The sequence below is a fragment of the Natrix helvetica genome (assembly GCF_964273705.1).
Source record: "Natrix helvetica genome assembly, chromosome: 3".
Lineage (NCBI taxonomy): Eukaryota > Metazoa > Chordata > Lepidosauria > Squamata > Natricidae > Natrix > Natrix helvetica.
Window position 1 is genome coordinate 58,517,744 of NC_138549.1, and position 18,469 is coordinate 58,536,212.

Sequence of the window (18,469 nt, forward strand, 5' to 3'; positions counted from 1 at the left end):
CTCCTTTCAGAAAACACAAGGAAATTCAGTCATAATTCTCAAGGTTGCAGTGCTGCAAATATGCTACATTTAGAGGCATGTACTAATGATGTACAAACATTTTAAATTTAAAATGTTTTGAGCTAAAAGAATCCCCATCTTGAAGCTGAAATTCTCAACAGCTATTTCCAACTTATCAAAAGCATTCCAAGACTGTTCCAACGTTATCAGAAGTTTGGTACTATTCTGAATTCATAAATTCAAAATAACCTGCTTTAAACTCTAAAAAGCTGTTTTAAATTTGAAACTTTATGCATATTCATAATGTACAATACACTTCATAAAAATATAATAGCTTCCCCAACCTTTTCATTCAACCATAATATCCAGCATTAAAAAAAATCACTAGAATGAAATGAGTATTATTAGCATAGTGTTCAGAATGTATAACTTAAAACAATGAGAACATTTATTTGGAAGCAAATTCTACTGAAATCAAGAGTTCTTAGTCCAAGTAAGAATTTTTCAAATCTGAAGGCAAGAGAATCACTTTCCTTTCTCAAGACTGCCTTAAAACCCAGTAGATAACAACCTGCAAAAGGAGAGAACAGGCAGCAAGAAAACTGGAAAGAGCCAGGGGGACCTTGAGAGAGAGGCGAGCAACCTGCAGCAGGACTGTAGACCACAGCCTTAGGGACTCTTATTCGTGGAGGTCGAAGGACAGAGGAAAATGAGAGTGGTGCAGGGATTTTACTGGCCTTGGCAGACACAATTGGGGGCTCTAATTCAAAGAGAGACACAGAAACAAATTAGAAACACCACATAGCTATAGACACAAAAACAAGCTAACCAATATATTTACATATTTTAAATGCTGTTACATAAGTAGTACTACTGTTTTTTGGGGTTGTTGTTTTACATACATACAGTTCCTACAGTGAAAAACTAAACATCCATATACAAGAATATGATGTTCTAAACAATTTGAAGTATTTAGAAAAAAATAGGAGCTAGCTAGCTAGCTGCTCTATCAGGTTTATTTGTTTCATTTTCAAAATAATTTTGGAATGCCACAAATAAGACACTGCATGATATTATTTTTGTAAAACATATCTGCAATGTATGTATTTCAGTTATCTTTAATGATATATTATACAATAAGAGCATTATCTGTAAAGCTCTACTCTAATATATACAATGAAGCTAGAATTTAGGCTACAGCTCAGGGAAAAGAAAGGCCCTGATTCCATTGCTGCAATTTTAGTACAGTCTAATCCATTCCAAATCTAACAGAGCCCCAGAACTTTTTAACTTAACTTTATTGAATTTCTAGACCGCCCCTCTCTCAAAAGAGACTCGGGGCGGTGTACAGTCATATTAACACTTAGTGCTAACTTTAAAAAAAACCACCACAAATTATAACCCTAAGTAGTACAGCAATTTAAGTATCTCTATACTTTGTACTCTAATTGTACTGCTTTGTTTTTGATTAAATGCAGTAGTGTAAAATAACATTCCCCCTGAAAAAAGATATTTAATAATTATAACATGAAGGTAACGATAGCTTAATTAAAACTTGTGCCTTCAAACTAGCTCATTTACTTCTTAGATAAATTCATAGTACATGCTGTACAATAAAATTAATAAATGAATTAATGAAATTCCAAAAAAGCTTTGGAACACATAATGTATTCTGAATGGAACTATTAGTCTTTTGTAGCAGCAACAGTTGCAACCAATTATTTTATTTTATTGGTTCTGATCAGTGGAAAAGATTCTTATACTAACACTTACATGCATAACTTGAAAACTTCTCTTATATAGTTGGATATAACCAGTTGCAAAAAAGAAAGCAACAGAAAGTGTCCTTGCAAAATTATATATAAATGCCTCTATGAAGGGTGGCAACCTAAAAGATGGAAGTATACTTCAATGTCAAAAATAATCTTACATTTGAGAATCAAGTCTGAATTTAATTCAGTTTAGAAACTATTCACAGATTACAGTTCTACATATAGATATGAGGTTTCTCTTAGCAGGAGGCTTTATAATAATAGCTTTTATTTGATTTGTTAAATAAGAATAAAATTTAGAATGCAAAGAAACATTTGCTATTTTTTTATTCTTACATGATTCATATTATACTGCCTATTATTTTTAATTATTCAATATTTGCTTGAATTTATTTACTATATTTCAATGCTGCCACAATCTCAAAACTCTTGGTTTATATGAAGCATTTCAATACTTTTCTAAAGTTTGCAGTACTAAATAAATGTTCTTCTTTTTTTAAAAAAACTTTATTTTAGTTGCTTTTAATTTTTTCCCCTTATTTATCTTTTATACTTTTTTCTTGATTCTCAGTTCTTCTGAAATACCTATCTACCTCTACTGAAATAAGCAAGCAAGCAAACAAACAAGAATTGCACTTGTTCAGTGTGGCCTAAGGTCACCCAGCTGGCTTTATGGCTAAAATGGGATTAGAACTCCATGGTTCCCTGAATTGCAGACTGATGCCTGAACCACTACACCAAATTGGGTTTAATTAATATCCTACATGATTAAAAACTCAATTGATGTTATAGGTTGCAGAACTAAACTTCCATCTGTAATACAATAAACTCTCTAAGAAAGTGTTTAGTTCAAATGCAACCAGCTGAAAGTCAATGGCAGGTAGACCTAGCAACTTTGAAGATTCCTCATAGTGGTTGGTTTCTAGTGTATTTATATAAACTTTGGGTTTTATATACTGGGTAAATGTTATAGTTAATGAAATGTCTAATATAAAATTTTTAATGGAACACATTTGATTGTATCATAAATTATCTATGGTCAGGGATGAACATAGAGATGGAAACATTTTCAAATGACAATATTTTGAGTGATATGCATACAGTAGAAAACCAAGATATAAATTTTATATCATTAATCAATATAAAAACAATATTTTAATTAATTATCATTAAATACCAGATGAAATCCAAGGAGCATCAGAACCTCTCTTTAAGCTAAATTTATGAGTAACAATAGCAACTGCAATTCAGACCATTCCTATAGCAGTAAATATGGGAAATTTAAATATATTCTATTTCATTACAACTGTATCATTTGCTAGATAAAACTTTGGATATTTGATTTTTTTTTTCAAAATATCTCTTTGTAAAGAGAAATGTCCTGACTGTGAGAAAAATCAATTACTGGAATGGCTTGCTTCCAAAAGTTGTGGGTATTCCATCACTGGAGGCTTTAAAGAGATTGGACAATCATTTGTCCAGCATGGTATAGGCCAGCGATGGCGAACCTTTTTTGGCTCGCATGCCATAAGTGGGGGGAGGGCAGGAGGGTCATGCGTGGGCATGCCACATCTATAATGCAACGTGCAACCCTCCCCCAGTGCGCATGCACACATGAGAGGCGCTCGCCCCATTTTTTTACATGCTTTTTTTGCCCTCCCCAGGTTCCCCAGGCTTTATAGGAGCCTGGGAGGGCAAAAACAGCCTTTCCCGCCCACCCGGAGGCCCTCTGGAGGCTTCAGGGACCTTCGGAGAGCTTAACCCGACCCTACGAGCAAACCGGAAGTGACTTCCAGTTTGCTCATAGGGTCGTTTTTAGCCTACAGAGGGCTTAAACCAACCCTACGAGCAAACCGGAAGTCCATTCCCAAACTTCCGGTTTGCCCATAGTTTTTTGTGCTCCAGAGGCTTCAGGGAAGCTCCTGAAGCCTCCAGAGGGCCTCTGGGGGGGGGGCTCTTTTCGCCCTCCCCAGGCTCCTATAAAGCCTCTGGAGCCTGGGGAGGATGAAAAATGGCTTGAAAAAAGGCTGAACTCGGCTGGGCAGTGCGTGCATGCGCACTGGCCAACTGACAGGGCAACGCCTCACATGCCCTGACAAATGGCTCGGCATGCCACCTGTGGCACGCGTGCCATAGGTTCGCCATCCTGGGTATACGCTCTATTGCTCGATCAGAGAGTTGGACTAGAAGACCTCCAGATCCCGGCCAACCCTATTATTTTATATTCTAACACACATAACTAATTTATGAAATGTATTATCGTAAGATGTGACAATGTCCACTAGCTTAACTATCTTTCAAGTGTAATTTCAAAAATCCTTATATTTATTAGCAATTGTTTCCACTTTCTGATAGCAATCCAGTTTTTCCAAAATTTTCCAAGACTGAATGAAATGTAAAGCATTGTCTTACAATACCTCCATGTAGCACTCAGCAGGAGTCCTCAATGGAACTATAACTACATGAAGGGAAGTATGACTGGGGGATACTATAAGGTTCTGTCTTAGGGCTGTACTCTTCAACATCTTCATAAATGATGAGACGATAGAAGGGGAACTCATCAAATTTACAGGCAATACCAAGCTGGGGGGAATAGCTAATACTTTAGATGATGGACTCAAGATTCAGAAGGATCTTGGCAGACTTGAACATTGGGCTCTATCCAACAAAATGCAATTCAGTGGTGAGAAAAGTAAGTTCCTACACATAGGTAAGGAAAACCAAATGCACAAATATAGTAGGTAGTATCTGGCTCAACAGTAGCAATTGTAAGAGAGATCTAGGTGTCCTAGTAGACACACATAAGTATGAGCCAGCAGTTTGCTGCTACTGCCAAAAAAGCTAATGCACTAATGCAGCCCTAGTTACATCAACAGAGGGATAGAAGATCACTTGAAGTTTTAATACCACTTTATAGTGCACTGGTGAGACCTTACTTGGAATGCTGCATCTGGTTACCATGATACAAAAAAGATGTTGAGATTCTAGAAAGAGTACAGAGAAGAGCAACAAAGATGATAAGAGGTCTGGAGGCTAAATCATATGATTGGTTGAGGGAACTAGGCATGTCTAATCTTATGAAGAGAAGGACTAGGGATGATATGATAGCAGTCTTCCAGTACTTGAAGGGCTGCCACAGAGAAGACCTAAACAGAAATTTCCTGACAGAGAACAATTAATCAGTGGTACAGCTTGCCTCCAGAAGTTCTGGATGCTCCATCACTGGAGGTTTTCATGAAGAGACTAGCAGCCATTTATCCAGAATGGTATAGGATCTCCTGCTTGAGCAGGGGTTGGACTAGAAGACCTTCAAGGTCCCTTCCAACCCTGTTATTCTAAGTTTTGTACTACTAGCTAAGGATGATAAAAATCACAATCCAATACCTATGTACTGAACCCAGCAGAACGACATATGTAGTTAGTGGATTGGAAGGAAGAATGTTTTACAAGAAGAATGCAACTGAACACTGAATGTTACTGTAAGTATGGGACCACAGCTTAGAGTGGATAATCAGTTAAGGAGATAGAAGGATGAATTAAGGATAAGAAGGGTAAGTTAACTCATCAGTTAAGTATGAGAAGCAAAACGTCTTGAAGGAAAAATAAAGTTCAGTTGCCTCTTGAAAAAAAGCACCTTTGGGACAGTTAAGGAGATACAATAATACAATAATACTTAATTATTTTCTACTAAAGTCTCCAGACACACTTTTGACGGGTAATAAATGCCAAATCTTTCTATCACATCCAGAAAACTGAATGTGTTTATTTCTGCAAGTCACCAATAAAAACTGTTAGGGATGTAACCCTAGGCTTGGCTTGGCAATGTATATAAGCCATGATTGTAACAAATGTATCTGTTACTTTAAATGCTAGAGAGATGTAATTGGTTGCTGTTACCTCAAGCAGCCATAAGAGGGAGCCTGAATGACTGTAAGCTCTCTGTTTGTTAGATGCTGATCGGTGTATTGTGAGGTACTGTGTTTTGCTACTGTTAGCTGCTTTGTGTGCTAAACTGAATATTGATAACTGACTGACTGAACCGTGTATGACTTGGACTGTTTGATGGACTCTCAATACCTCTATATTTCCACATAGTAAACTACTATATTTTATACTATTCAGTGTCCCTGTATGCTGGTTTGGGTGTGTTCTTGCATACCATTCTCATTATGCTTCACTGCACACTCGCTCTCCTAACGGGGAGCTTACTTACTTAATACTGATTATGGGCCCAGACGTAGCTAAAAAGAGAGTTGGTGTTGATATGCAATACCATATACAGATAGCTGTTTAGTTTGTAAGTGTTACTATTATGGAGAAGATGGTACACGCCCCATCAGCAAGTCTGTCACTAATAACCCGGTTGGATGGAACAAAGTATGTTTCCTGGTCTATGAAGTGCAGCCTACTCCTCCGTACTGAGGGATTATGGGATGCTGTACAGAATCCACCGGACGTGACTTCTTGGGATCCAGATGATGAGGATGATGCCAAGAAGATAGTAGAGTTTCAACAATGCAACGAACGAGCATTGTGTATAATTGATCTAACACTGACTGACCAACGATTAGTTCATATTCATGGGGAGAATTCTGCAGCAAGATGTTGGGAGAATTTGAAGAAGATATATGTACATGACACTGTAGGTGCACATATACATCTTACCCGCAAACTGTCTTCTGAAGGGTGGAGATATGTTAGCTCATTTAAACTTTGTGAAAGGAGTTTTCCAAGAGTTACATGAAAAGGAACTTATTTTCTCAGAGTTACATCAAGTCTACATCATTTTGTCCTCACTGGATGAGAGTTATGATGATTTCGTATCTTCCCTTGAGGTCCTAACTCAAAATGAACTAACATTGTCTGACATAACTGCACGACTGTTGGAAGAGTCCAGAAGAAGGTTGGAAAGAGAACAACTGAGAGAGAAACCACCTCAACATGAAGAGTCACCGTCAACTGCCTATACTGTTAGAAAATGTTTTTCTTGTGGGGCTAAGGGGCATATAGCTAGATTCTGTAAACATGCAAAACACCAGAATACTAGAAAGGCTAAGAAAAATGCTAATGGCTATTTAGGTGTGTCTACTTTGACTATCTCTAGAAATGCACCAATAAGCCATGATTCATGGGTTGTTGATAGTGGAGCATCACAATGCATTATTAGAAATAGGAATTGTTTTGTAAAATTGTCCGCCAGCAAGCAACATGTATCTTTGGCAAATGGATGGAGGGTGAAAGCATCTGGTGAAGGTATGGCAAGACGTTCATTTGTAAATGAGCATTTATCCATGTTGTCCATATACCTAAACTGAAATTTAATTTATTATCAGTAAGAGCTCTAGTTAAGATTGGCTATGTAGTAACTTTTAGGGGAAATAACTGTATCATTGAAAAGGAAGGTAATAGGGTTACTGCCAAATTAATAAATGGTTTATATATTATATCTGATGATCATACTGCTAACTCAGTGTATGATAATGTGAAACCACATGATGAATGCATACATTTACTACATAGGCCTATGGGGCATATTAATTTCAAGATGCTGCAACAAATTGTTAAGTTGTCAGAAGGAGTAAAGTTAAAACCTTGTAGTAAATATTTAAATTGTAATGTCTGTAGTCAGGAAAAGAGCAAGGTTACTCCAGCAAACAGATGTAATGTGTTTAAAACTAAGGAACCTATGGAAGTTGTTTTTGCTGATCTAATTGGACCTATGAAACCCAGTTTGGGAGGTGCTTGTTATGTTTTGAGTATCATGCATCATTATTCAAGATACGGTTTCTGCTATTTACTGAAAGACAAGACAGAAACGTTTCAATATTTCTTTAATTGGTTAAGATTTGCTGAAAGAAAAATGAAATCTAAGGTGATTACTGTTGTAACCAACAACGGAACTGAGTTTACAAACCTTAAATTTAAAACAATGTTGAGATCAGCAGGTATTGAGCATAAACGTTCTGCTCCTTATAGGCCACAACATAACTCGTTTGTAGAACGAAGGGGGCAAACATTACAAGCCATGGCTAGAACTATGTTAGTTGATTCAGGATTGCCTGAAACACTGTGGGGTGAAGCTATGATGTGTAGTAACCATGTTTTGAATAATGTGGTTAATACAACAACTGGTGAATTATCATTCACTCGTTGGCATGGTAGAAAACCTGATTTAAGTTATCTTCACACATTTGGAGCTCCGGCATGGGTGCATATTCCCTCACAAGTAAGACTGAAGGGACAACATAGAGCTAGGCAATTATTTTTCATAGGTTACGAAGCCAATTATAGATCATTTAGATTTTGGGAAAAAGGCACTACAAAAGTACACTGTAGCGTGAGTGCTCGATTTATTGAATCCGTTGGGTGGGATAAATTGGAATATAACAATGACGCAGTTATTGACACCCAGGTAATTCCTAGTGGTGAAGTAGAAAGACCAGCTATAAAAATTAGAGGAAGTGGAGATCACTTCCGGTCCCCGAAGGCGACGGACGCTGCTGTCTGCTGCTCGTCTCCCCGGTGGGCTCCTTTTAGAAGCACAGGCCGTCTTGGAGGGACCACCTGCCGTAGGGCGGCTTGCTGGAACCCCCAGAATCGGCGGCAGCTGCGGGGGGGTTTCCAGCTTCGCCTCAGGAGCCGGGGAGCCTAGGGGGGGTGCATAGCACAGCTGTGTGCCTTCGCCGAATGGATTCCGGAAGGAAATAATCAATTAGAAGTTGCAGTAAAAGTGCTGGAGGTGAGAAGTTTGCTCTAATCTCTTTTAACACCATTTAATTGATGAGCAACAGCTTTTTGCAAGTTGTGGATTCAAACTATTTGAAGTTGCAAGATTGGAGGGATTTTTTTTCACCCCCCTCGGGTAAAGTGGCATTTGGACTATCTCTCGATCTCGGAATGGAGAGAGAGAGAGAGTAAAACGTTGAATTACTCACTTGTACTAACTATGTGAGAAAGATTTACATCACAATTGCAAGAGGTGATTCCTGAGTTGTTTTAAAAGCTTTATCGAAACTTTGGATGCTTTGCTCTCTGGTTCCCTGTAAAAGGGGGGACCAAGATGGCCCGCTTCCGTCTTCTTCTTCGCTCTTATAAATGAAACTAGCTCTCAGCGTTCTAAATACCATGCATGAAATCAATCAGAGACCAAGGCAGAATCATCCTTAAAGTTCCAATTTAATGATACAGGCATGTTAGCACTTCTGTGGAATTCCAACTCTGATTCTCTTCCTGGAATTCCACCCAGTTGAAAGTTCATGATCTTATCCCCACACCCACAATCCATCACATGTTCCAATCATCATCTTCCACGCTGGCATGTACACCCCTCTGCTTCCGGTCAGGTGTTGAGGTGCGGAGACAAAAGATGACCTTGAGCTTCTAGAAAGAATGACAACAATACATTCCACAATCCTACTCCTTTCTATTCCCCCCTCCCAACTACTACACTAATGAAACATCATAGGAAAATAATAGAAAGTGTGGCAGGCCAAAGATCCTAAAAGAAACATAACTACAGGCCTGACAGGCAGCCTCTCCTCAGAAAAAAAATGTTTCCTGAAAAGAGAACAACATAAAAGTTAACATAATAAAATTTAACCACCTCTTCCTCCCCCAGGCCTACTCTTTGACTTATCGGGAAACTTCTCATGGAATTGTTTTACTAACTTCTCCACTTTTAGGTTCCCACTGTTCACCCAAGTAGCTTCAGACCAAAGATAACCCTTCCAGTGCACTAAGTACTGTAAGCGACCCCTATTCAGCCTGGAGTCTACGATTCTTTCCACCTCAGATTGTGTTTCCCCTTCTATCACTACAGGAGGAGATAAAGCTTGGGTGGATGCTCTTATGCTAGACCCAGTTACTGGTTTCAACAAGCTACAATGAAATTCTGGGTCAATTTTCCCTAGACTTCTGGGTAGACCTGAGTTGAACTGTAACTGGGTTAACTATCTTCACTATTGGGAATGGACCTAGAAATTTTGGACCCAATTCCTTACTAGGCATTCCTAATCTTATGTATTTGGCAGATACAAAAACTTTGTCCCCCACATGGAAGGGGTTTTGGAGCGAGCGATGTTGATCAGCTTGCTTCTTGTAGGCTTCTCAAAGACATGGAGGCAGGAGGTTCTCTAGGCAACTCGGGCATGGCAACAACTTCCATGCCACTAGTAATTTGGAAACCCGCTAATCCTGTGCTGTTGTGGACCGCATTGTTTTACGCCACTTCGGCGAAGGGTAGCAAGTCTGACCAGTTGTCTTGCTGATAGTCCACAAAACACCGGATGTATTGTTCCACCACCGCATTGGCTCTCTCTGCTGCACAGTTCATGCTGGGATGAACCTCTGAGCTCAGTTCTTGTGTGGACCCAATGGATCTGAGGACCTCTCTCCAGAACTTGGCTGTGAACTGGACTCTGCGGTCTGAAATGATCCTCTTGGGTACTCCGTGCAGGCGATAAATGTGTTTCACAAACATTTTCGCTAATTTCTTTGCGGATGGCAATCCTGAGCAAGCAAAGAAGTGCGCCTGCTTGTAAACCAAATCAATAACTGTCCAGATTACTCTATTCCCACTGCTGTCTGGGAGTTCCACAATGAAGTCCATTGTGACCTCTTCCCATGGTCGGTTAGGGCTCTCTGCTGCAGGTTCTGGTCTCTTGGATTCAATCATTCCTGGTTGGCCTTTTTCCTCCTCTGAGGCCTCCCCCTTGGTAGGACTCTTTGTCACCTTAAGTTGGGGATCCTCCTCCGGAGATTGTTTGCCCTTTTCCTCCTCCGAGGCCTTCCCCTTGGTAGGACACTTCGTCCTACCTCCAGAGGTTGGTGGCCCAGATGACTCTTTTCTGGTGGCATCTGGGCCCTTCTTCTTACCGCTGTGGCAGTTGGTGCGCATGTTTGTAGCATTGGGGCTTGAGCCAAGCACTTTGACGCTCTGTGGCCAAGTTGACAGCAATGGTGGCATTTTATTGGCCCCCACCAAGGAAGGAACCTAGTTACATCTCTAAACTTAGGAACCTCTTCATCACATTGGACTGCTCTCTATCTTGCAGCTTCCCCCTTGGTAAACCCTTCTTCCATGGTGGAGATTGCGTCTCTGTAGGAAGGTGGGGTAAGAACCTTTTGGGGCATTGCAGATGCACCTTGTCCCGCTTCCCATCCTGCAGGCCTCCCTTTGGTAATCACTTCTTTCCTTTTGGAGATTGCTTCTCTGTAGGAAGGTGGGGTAAGAACCTTTTGGGGCATTGCAGGGGAGACTGGAACCAGTGGGGAGGTCAATCCCTCGGTTGGCCACTGCCCAGTTTTCTGCCATGGTGCCATCTGCTGAGGGAGGGCAGGTGCCCACTGGCATTCCTCCCATCCATGGCCTGGGGTTAAGACCCATCCCGGGGTTTGCCTGCTTCACAGGTTTCAGTTCAACCAATGATGGCTGGCTAGGGGGGCTTATGTGCCAAGGACCCTCCTGCTGGCTTGGAGGAGTTATGGGCCAAGTAGGTGCCCGCTGCTGGCTTGGAGCATTTTCCCATGTTGATGGCAAAGTACCCGCCCAGTTGCATCTTATCCATCCATACTCTGGGAAGAAAACCCAATCTGGTGGTGCTTCTTTCACTGGTTGCAGTCCAATTTGTGGCTGGCATGTGAAAGATGCAGGCCAAATCCCTTCTTGCTCTCTGGGTTGAAATTCCCATTTTGATAGGGAATCTGTCTCCCACTCAGTTGCAGGGTAATAAGTCATTTCATTTATCACTGTCTGGAAGGAGTCAAAATCTCCACTCCAGGTTTTTTTCCAAGCCTTGCTTCCAAGCAGGGGGGAAGGAGGGGGAGCATACACTCACGTTTAGTTGTCCGAAATGGTCCGGGAAGCCCATCAGAGATGATTTCGTGGGGATGGCTTGGATCTCCATTCCTTTCATCTTCTAGTCCTTCTCCTCCCCTACACTGTTTCTCTTGCCAGCTGCAATAAATCTTGAAGCAGGAATTCCTTTTCCTTTGAAGTTAGCAGAGAAGCGTTGGCTCTCAGTTTCTTATCACCAAAAGATTACTCATAATTGTTCCCTGATATTTTACGCTGTCCCAGTCAGCGTTGGGAATTCAGCACCTCCCTCACCAGCCCCCCCCCTGCGAGGGGGGTGCTAGTGATTTATTTTAAAGGGAGAGTTGGAATAATGTCAGCGTTCTAAATACCATGCATGAAATCAATCAGAGACCAAGGCAGAATCATCCTTAAAGTTCCAATTTAATGATACAGGCATGTTAGCACTTCTGTGGAATTCCAACTCTGATTCTCTTCCTGGAATTCCACCCAGTTGAAAGTTCATGATCTTATCCCCACACCCACAATCCATCACATGTTCCAATCATCATCCTCCACGCTGGCATCTACACCCCTCTGCTTCCGGTCAGGTGTTGAGGTGCGGAGACAAAATATGACCTTGAGCTTCTAGAAAGAATGACAACAATACATTCCACAATCCTACTCCTTTCTATTCCCCCCTCCCAACTACTACACTAATGAAACATCATAGGAAAATAATAGAAAGTGTGGCAGGCCAAAGATCCTAAAAGAAACATAACTACAGGCCTGACACTAGCCTTTTGAAACTACCTTTGAAGAAATTTCTGGCTTTATGTTATTATTACTCCCCGAAGGTCTCCTGGAGCCCCTCCTGTTATGTGGTCTTTCTGGATTTGGATTATTTGATTTTCTTCTTTTGGCTTGGAACTGTGATTGAGGATTAACTTTTACTTCTGGGCTTGTCTGCTTCCACGGCATCACCCAGCTGCACATTCCACAGACGCCACTTCTTTTGTATAAGACTTACATTCATCTCTGAACTTAACAAATGGGGCCTAGAAAACCACCTCTTGGCAAGGTGGAAGCGCCCACTTCCTCCACATCCAGCCCAACGACTCAACAGACAAAAATTTCATCATTCTTACAACAAGAAGGGACTGGAGAGAGTTCAAAGGATTTATCTGTTACCCAAATGTTCCAGGCTCTTATGAAGGGACAAGATGAATTGAAAAAAGAGGTGGCAGACTTTAAAGAACAGCTCAGAGATGTACAGCAGCAAACAACAGAAAATAAACAGAGAATTGGTGTGCTGGAGGAGGGCGTGGTTGGGCTGAGGGAGGAGGTGAAGGCAACTCAGAAGGGGAATAGAGAATTGGAAAATTTCATGGTAAAGATGGAACTTGAAAGAATGTCCCTTTTTCTCAGATTCCAGAACCTACCGGAGACAGAAGATGAAGATCCTAAGGATACTATGTGTACAATCTTAGCAGAATATATTAAGAGAGATAAAGAACAGTTGCAGTGGGATATGAACCTGGTTTACAGGATCAATTCTGTGAAGGAGAGGAAATTTCCCCCCACCTTCAATTAACGAGGTGCGGATCGCAGCCCTTCCAAGTAGCATATCTCAGAATAAGCAGCAAATAAAACCTGAGAACATGTTCTAATGAAAACAAACTTTAATATGAAAATAAAAATAAACTTTACTATCTAAACTTTACATTTTTGGCAAGAACAATGTTGCCCACCTCCTCCGGCAGGCAAACAAAGATCAGAAGGAAAGAATGTGTGACGTATTATGAAACGTATTAGGAGACATGCACAGTAAATCATTGTCAGATAAGAAAAACATTTCTACAGTATAACTCAGAATTGAAGCTCAAGTTAGACAAACAAATTAACGTAGTGACAAATTCAGCATATCCAGAACACATAATGTTCCAAGGGAAGTACATGTTAAATTTCTTAGGAAGGCCACGAGGGATGAGGTTTTGGGGGCCCAAAGGGGGGGACCACTAAAATATAAAGATACAGAAATTGCTATTCTTAAACAAATTCCGAAAAAAATAAAGAGATAAGAAGAGGAAGTATTCCTCCTTATCAAAGAAATTATATAACAAAGGAGTTTGGTTTAGATGGTTATTGCCAGAAGGAATGTTGATCTTCTGGGAGGGAAACAGAATTAGAATCAATACAGTTGTGGAGGCAGAGGCCTTTATGAAAAAAAAAGTGCCCTCCTAGAGGACGAAATCATAAGAGGTAGTGAAAAAGGTGACAATACACAAGATATGAGGGAGGGAGGGGCTGTGGCTCCGCCAGAGGACGGGGGGGGGAGCAATATAGAAAAGACTCAGGTCACAAAAATAAATGTATTTGAAATATCATTGTAATTGTTGATATGTTAGAAAGTGGCAAAAAAGATGATTGAACATATGGTTGACACAATGTATAACAAGATGCTGTTTCTGCTTATCTTTTATGTTTTGTTTTGTTTTCTCTGTTAAAAGTGAGATTTGGAGAGATTTCTACCTTCAGCATGATGTAGCTGCCAAAAATTTTTGTATATCCACCTACCCTTTCCTATAAATGTTTAAAAACCAATAAAATTCTTTAAAAAAAATTAGAGGAAGTGCAAAGTCAGGAGGAAGTGCAAAATCAGGGGGAGTTAGAAGAACGTGAGCAGACGCAACAGGTGAGTCCACTGGTGAGCCCTGAGTTGCCTAGGCATTCTACCCCTGTAACAAGAACACCTGACAGATATCAAACTAGTATAGCGTGTCAAGTAGATAAACTGTCTGCTACATATCATGAACTATCAACCTATTCTAAAGAGGAGCAAATAGTTTGGAAAGCAGCAATGAATAGGGAACTGAAATCTTTACAAGATCTGGAGGTATATGAGAATGTGAAGTTATCCCCAGGTAAAAATGTAATAGGATGTAAATGGATTTACAAGATTAAAACAAGTGTAGATGGGACTGTTACACATAAAGCTAGATTAGTAGCACAAGGTTTCAACCAGTCAGCAAATGACTATGATGAAGTATTTGCATCTAGTTTAAAAGCTACAATATTATGTGCATCATTAGTTTGGGCAGCTAAGCATGGATATGTAGTAAATCATTTAGATGTTGAAACAGCATATATCCATGCACCATTGCAACACACTATATGTCTAAAGAAACCTGAAGAGTTAAAGGGTTAAACACTGATAGCAACACTGATTGTTGGAAGTTAAAAAAGAGTCTGTATGGTTTAAAACAGTCAGGCTACGAATGGAATCAATGCATAGTGAAGAATTTAGCAAGGATAGGTTTTAAAGCTGGAATGGCTGATCCTTGTTTATTTAAGCAAGAAAGCAATGGTATGATTTCATTATTGCTATTGTTTACGGATGATATAGCATTGATTACTAAAACAGAGCAAAAGGCTATTGAGATTATTACAGCGGATTAAAATAAAACACCTTGGTGAAATAAAGAAATATCTTGGTTTAAAGATAGATAAGACTAGGGGAGGATATAAAATAGAGGATAGAATTTAGCCATGATGATATCAAAAGCCCAGTTTTTGATAAGGGTATTTATCAATCCTTAATTGGTAGTTTATCTTATCTTAGCAATTGATCTAGGCCAGATATTGCATATAGTGTTAATCAATTGGCCAGTTTTAATGCTGAACCTACTGAACGGCACTGGCAAGCTGCTAAACGTGTACTGATATCTAAAACAGACAATACACTATGCCTTATATTTAGAGTCTAAGGATGAACTTATATTAACTGCATACGCTGATGCAAGTTTTGCAACTAACGTATCTACATGTAAATCTACATCAGGTATCGCGATATTCTTAGGAAAGGCGTTAATTGGATGGTGGTCTATTCGTCAAAAACATTTAAGTTTATCAACAATGGAGGCTGAATTTTCATGATTATCTTTGTTATGTACCGGCCATGGACCTGACCCAATTAGTGCAGGGCCCCACTCACGAAGGGGGCCACACACTGGACCTCATTTTTGTATCTGAACAGTGGACGAGTGATCTGGGAATAGGGGATTTAGTCATCACGCCCCTGTCATGGTCAGACCACTCATCCCTCCGGCTGGACTTCCCTGGCGCTATCCCCCACCGCGAGGAGGCGGAACCAGACTCTATAAACTGGTACCGCCCCAGGCACCTGATGGAATCTGATAGATTCCAGACGGAGCTTGGGCCAATTCCTGTAGCCTTGTCCCGCTCCCGCTCCGAGGACCTAGTGATTGCCTGGAATAGGGCGACGACTGGGGCCTTGGACCGGGTTGCGCCTTTGCGACCTCTCCTGCGGCATCGACCCACCCGGGCTCCTTGGTTTACTGAGGAGCTTAGGGTGATGAAGCGCCACAGGAGACGTCTAGAGAGCAGGTGGAGGTCCTCACGCTCCGAATCTGACCGAACACAGGTAAGAGCCTATTTGCGGACTTACCTTGTGGCAATAAGAGCGGCCAAACGTAGACATTGTGCTGCTCTTATTGCGTCCGCGGATAACCGCCCTGCCGCCCTGTTTAGGGTGACTCGCTCCCTTCTATCGCAGAGGGTGCGGGAGACACCCTTACAGGGTAGAGCAGAGGAGTTTGGGGAATATCTTCAGGACAAAATCGATCAGATCCGGAGCGGGTGGACCTCCGTCAGTGGACCAGACGAGCCGCCAACAGCGAGTCTTGAGAGACCACTCTGGGAGGAGTTTGACTCTGTTGCCCCCGAGGATTTGGACAGGTTGCGTGGACGGCTGCGACCCACCACTTGTTTAACGGACCCGTGCCCCTCCTGGCTGGTACTGGCAGCCTGGGAGGTGACACGAGGCTGGCTCCTGGGCCTGGTGAGCGCATCATTGGGTGAGGGTTACTTACCAACCGCCTTGAAAGAGGCGGTGGTGAGACCCTTGCTCAAGAGGCCTTCACTCGACCCAATGGAGCTAGCTAACTATCGTCCAGTCTCCAACCTTCCCTTTGTGGCGAAGGTTGTTGAGAATGTGGTGGCGCAGCAGCTCCCGCGACACCTAGACGAATCCGATTATCTAGACCCACGCCAGTCCGGCTTCCGACCCGGGCACAGCACTGAGACAGCCTTGGTCGCGTTGGTCGATGATCTCTGGAGGGCCAGAGATAGGGGTTGCTCCTCTATCCTGGTCCTATTAGACCTCTCGGCGGCTTTTGATACCATCGACCATGGTATCCTATTGCGCCGGTTGGAGGGGATGGGAGTCGGAGGCACCGTTTTGCGGTGGTTCGGCTCCTACCTCTCTGACCGGAAGCAATGTGTGTTGACAGGGGGACAGAGGTCGTCCCTGAGGCCACTCACTTGTGGGGTGCCACAGGGGTCGGTCCTCTCGCCTCTCCTGTTCAACGCATATGTGAAGCCGCTGGGTGAGATCATCCGTGGTTTTGGGGTTGAATACCACCTCTACGCTGATGATACTCAGCTGTATATTTCAACCCCAAACCACCCCAACGAGGCTGTCGAAGTGATGTCCCGGTGTTTGGAGGCCGTCGGGGCCTGGATGGGGGACAACAGACTCAAACTCAACCCCTCCAAGACCGAGTGGCTGTGGTTGCCGGCACCTCGGTTCAGCCAGCTGACTCCATCGCTGGCCATAGGGGGCGAACAGTTGTCCCCTGTGGAGCGGGCGCGCAATTTGGGTGTCCTCCTTGATGCCCGGCTGTCAATGGAGGACCATGTGACAGCCGTGGCAAGGGGGGCATTCCACCAGGTTCGCCTGGTGCGCCAATTGCGCCCCCTACTGGACCGGAGTGCCCTGCGCACGGTCACTCATGCGCTGGTGACGTCTCGCCTGGACTACTGCAATGCTCTCTACATGGGGCTTCCCTTGGGACGCATCCGGAGACTGCAGCTGGTTCAGAACGCAGCCGCGCGGGTTATTATGGGAAGTACTCGTTACTCCCACGTAACACCTCTCCTGCGCGAGCTGCACTGGCTACCTGTAGCCTTTCGGGTGCGTTTCAAGGTATTGATTACCATCTTTAAAGCGCTCCATGGCAGAGGACCTAGTTATCTGCAGGATCGCATCCTACCACACACGTCCCTGCGACCTATCCGCTCACACAGGGAGGGGCTCCTCCTGGTGCCGTCTGCCAGGCAATGCCAGCGGGCGACACCTAGGAGTAGATCCTTCTCTGTGATGGGCCCAACCCTCTGGAATGACCTCCCCCCAGACATTCGAACCACCACCGACCTCCGCTCCTTCCGGCAAAAGTTAAAGACTCACCTATTTCAATCAGCTGGCCTGGCACCGTCTTAGTTTTACCTCCCGGGATTTATTTATTTTAATTGGGTTTTAAGGGTTTATAGGCTTTTAACGTATTATATTTATTATTCGATTACAGTCTCATAACCTCCTTCACCAGTATTAATTTAATTGTTTATGTATGTATTTTAGAATGTATTTTAGTGACTGTACACCGCCCCGAGTCCTCTCCGGGAGAGGGGGCGGTCTATAAGTGTGAATAATAAATAAATAAATAAATAAATAAATAAGTTACAAGCAACTCCTGATTGATATGAGAATTAATGTACGGGAGCCTATTGTTGTATACGAAGACAACCAAGCAGCAATCCAGATGGCATCAAATATTGCTGTAAAGACAGGACAAAGCATACTGACTTAAGATATATGAATGTACGGCAAAGTGTTAGTAGTAAAATGATTACACTAGAGTATTGTATGTCTGAAGAAAACATTGTGTCAGCGTTCCAAATACCATGCAGAAATAAATCATTGTCCAAGGCAAAGTAGTCCTTAAAACTCCAATTTAATAAGACAGGCATGTTGGCATTATGCTGTTGAAATTTCAACTCTAATGTACATCCGGTGAATTCACCCAGCTAAAAGTTCATCATCTAT

At 42.1% G+C, this 18,469-nt stretch overlaps 1 protein-coding gene across 2 annotated transcripts in view; it reads right to left on the reverse strand.

The window, feature by feature from the left end:
* LOC309389144 (mitotic-spindle organizing protein 2A-like) overlaps positions 1-18,469 on the reverse strand; it is a 54,399-nt gene that overhangs the window by 5,631 nt on the left and 30,299 nt on the right. Inside the window, exon 3 of one of the 2 annotated variants that reach the window (XM_081947151.1) lies at positions 572-760. The exons of the other annotated variant lie outside the window; for it this stretch is intronic. Within the exon in view, the coding sequence (XP_081803277.1) occupies positions 572-760 (189 nt within the window). The remainder of the gene's footprint in view (positions 1-571; positions 761-18,469) is intronic. 2 annotated transcript variants of the gene reach the window in all.